General features: G+C 54.1%; 1 protein-coding gene across 1 annotated transcript; it reads right to left on the bottom strand.

Moving 5' to 3' along the window:
• Window positions 1-645: 645 nt before the first annotated feature.
• Window positions 646-1,500, bottom strand: LOC119394687 (uncharacterized). The gene has a single exon (XM_037662000.1). It carries the CDS (start codon window positions 1,498-1,500, stop codon window positions 646-648), a length of 855 nt encoding a protein of 284 aa, XP_037517928.1.
• Window positions 1,501-2,290: the final 790 nt, after the last annotated feature.

Genomic DNA, 2,290 nt, shown 5'->3' with positions numbered 1-2,290 from the left:
TGTAGTGCACGGTTGAGTGGCGTACCTCTCGGGGCCGCCCGCTAGGTCGTGTCAAGTCAGGAAATTCTGCGAGGATGGCGTGGTATGGCGATTGATCTTCAAGGGCGAAAGCTTTAACACTGGGCTGTTTGGTGGTCGTGCGTTGGCCCGGCGCGGAGAGGCCTGTTGTGGCGTCGATAAGTCGGTCATGCCGGCAGTCGGGTAAAAGATGGTAGTACGCCAGGAAGTCGGACCCGATGATTGGCTCTGCGACGTCGGCGATGACAAAATTCCATGGGAATTCACGGCGTAGGTTTTTGAGGGCGATGTTGAGGCGGAGCGTGCCGTAGGTCTTAATGCTTGAATGGTTCGTCGCACTTAGCTCGAACGACGTGCAAGGGCGCTTGTCGTGCAGGAAGGCTTGGGGGAAGCAGCAGATGTCAGAACCGCAGTCGATGAGGAACCTGCGCTTACTGACTTGGTCGGTGACAAAAATGCGACGGCCTCTAAGTTGGCAGCTCGCGGCCGTCTCTACGGGCTGCTGTTGAAGTTTCCTTGATGTCCAACTGAGCAGGGTGGTTGGCCTTTCCGGGCTTTGCCACCGAAGCGACGATGGTAGTAGCAGCGGCCGTCGTCATTTTCGTGCGATGAATCGGTGTTTCGGCTTCAGCTTTGAGGGCGTTTTCCGGGACGCAACGTCGGGCGTTGATCCAGATGCCTTTGGATAGAATCCACCTGACGGGCGATTTCGTCGATACGGCTACCGAGCTCGGGAATGGGCTGTGGGGCGCCGGTGGCGTGGACGAAAGGAGGTGGCGGCGATGGAGAGGCTTCGACGACTCGGTCGGCGATTTCGGCGAGCTGGTCCAGCGGCAGATTCGGCTGAACCTGGAGGATGGCCTGTGCGTGAGAGGGTAAACGGTCAAGCCACATTATTCGGAGAAGGGAGTCGTCAACAGGCGTGCTGCCCGCGAGGGCATGCATAAAGCGCAGGAGCTGCGATGGCTTGCGGTCACCGAGCGCTTCGTGCTGAAGGAGTTGACGCACTTTCTCGTCTTCTGAAGGTGAAAGCCGCCGAATTAGTTCCCTCTTCAGATGCAGGTAGCAGCCGTCAACTGGAAGATTTGCGAGTACGTCGCGGAGCTCAGCTGCGTAGCGAGAGCCTAGGTGGGCGACGACGTAGTCGTAGCGCGTCCGGTCCTGGGTGATACGTGCCAGGGAAAACTGCGCCTCAACTTGAGCGAACCACACCTCAGGTGACTCTGCCCAAAACAGTGGGAGCTTGATGGCGACGCAACAGACTTCCGTGTCGGCGGTGGCCGCTGAAGCAGAGCTTTGGGGGACGTGGCCCGAGCGCGGCTGTGCAGAATTGTCAGATGAGTGTGGTTCATTTTGGGTGCCTTGCTGCTGTTCGTGGAGTTGCTGCTCTTGGTTCTTGATTACCAGTTGTTGGGCCTGCGGTTGCTCTTGAAGATTTTGTACTTGTTGGAGAAGAGCGGCGAGGGCTTCCCGGTAAGCCATGGCGGTGTGTTAAGTTGGTTTGTTCCGGGTCACCAGAAGGGGGTACACACAACTTTAATGCGTCCACATGAAAGGACATAACAGCAACAAGTGAACGACTCGACTGATTGCGGGAGCACACGCTTCTGAGGGCGAGAGTGTTCTTATCCACTGGCGCTCGGTTTAGTAGCGTCAACGCTGCGCGCAGGCGCAGAAGAGGCGCTGCACCGTGCCGCCACAAACTGATATTACTGGCGTAATTCAAAGGGTCATTAATTGGATTAGTAATAGCTGAGCATCCCTTAACCAGCTCTGTGCTATTGAAGGTGCAGACTTAAACAATGTGTCTATCCTCGCGGGGACCGGGACCTGCTGTGCTCATCCTCTCAAGAAAATAGGTCCTCCCTATTAAAGGCGAAGATTAATTGCGAACTCAACGCATAGCCTTATCTTTCTCTTTCGTGACAGTGTCGAGCCGTGGAAAATTGCTTCCTATATTTCCATGTCGCCCAGTACCTCTTCCTGAACGTGTTAAGAGCCTTTCTTTTACATCAAGCCCACGTGAAGATCCTGTCGTATTATAGTGATTGAGTATTGCGGCTAGAAAGGCTGAAAGTAAGGAAGTAAGGATACAGAATTGATTAGTCCGCTCCCGAGCTACATCTGGCTTATGTGCTGAAAAGACAACCACAGTGATTAAATGTTTCTGTCGTGTTTTCTTGATCACATTCTAAATGAAGGTAATAAAAAGCGATGGAACGCAGTGATATAGAACCCTTATGTGTAAACAAAAAAGGACACAGGCGGTGGA

Source organism: Rhipicephalus sanguineus, chromosome 5, assembly GCF_013339695.2.
Source record: "Rhipicephalus sanguineus isolate Rsan-2018 chromosome 5, BIME_Rsan_1.4, whole genome shotgun sequence".
In the NCBI taxonomy this organism is placed as follows: Eukaryota; Metazoa; Arthropoda; class Arachnida; order Ixodida; family Ixodidae; genus Rhipicephalus; species Rhipicephalus sanguineus.
This window is presented reverse-complemented; position numbering and strand designations above follow the sequence as displayed.

Bases quoted from the DNA above. Each gene is read 5' to 3' on its own strand.
- LOC119394687 (XM_037662000.1), bottom strand. From the start codon at position 1,500: ATGGCTTACCGGGAAGCCCTCGCCGCTCTTCTCCAACAAGTACAAAAT.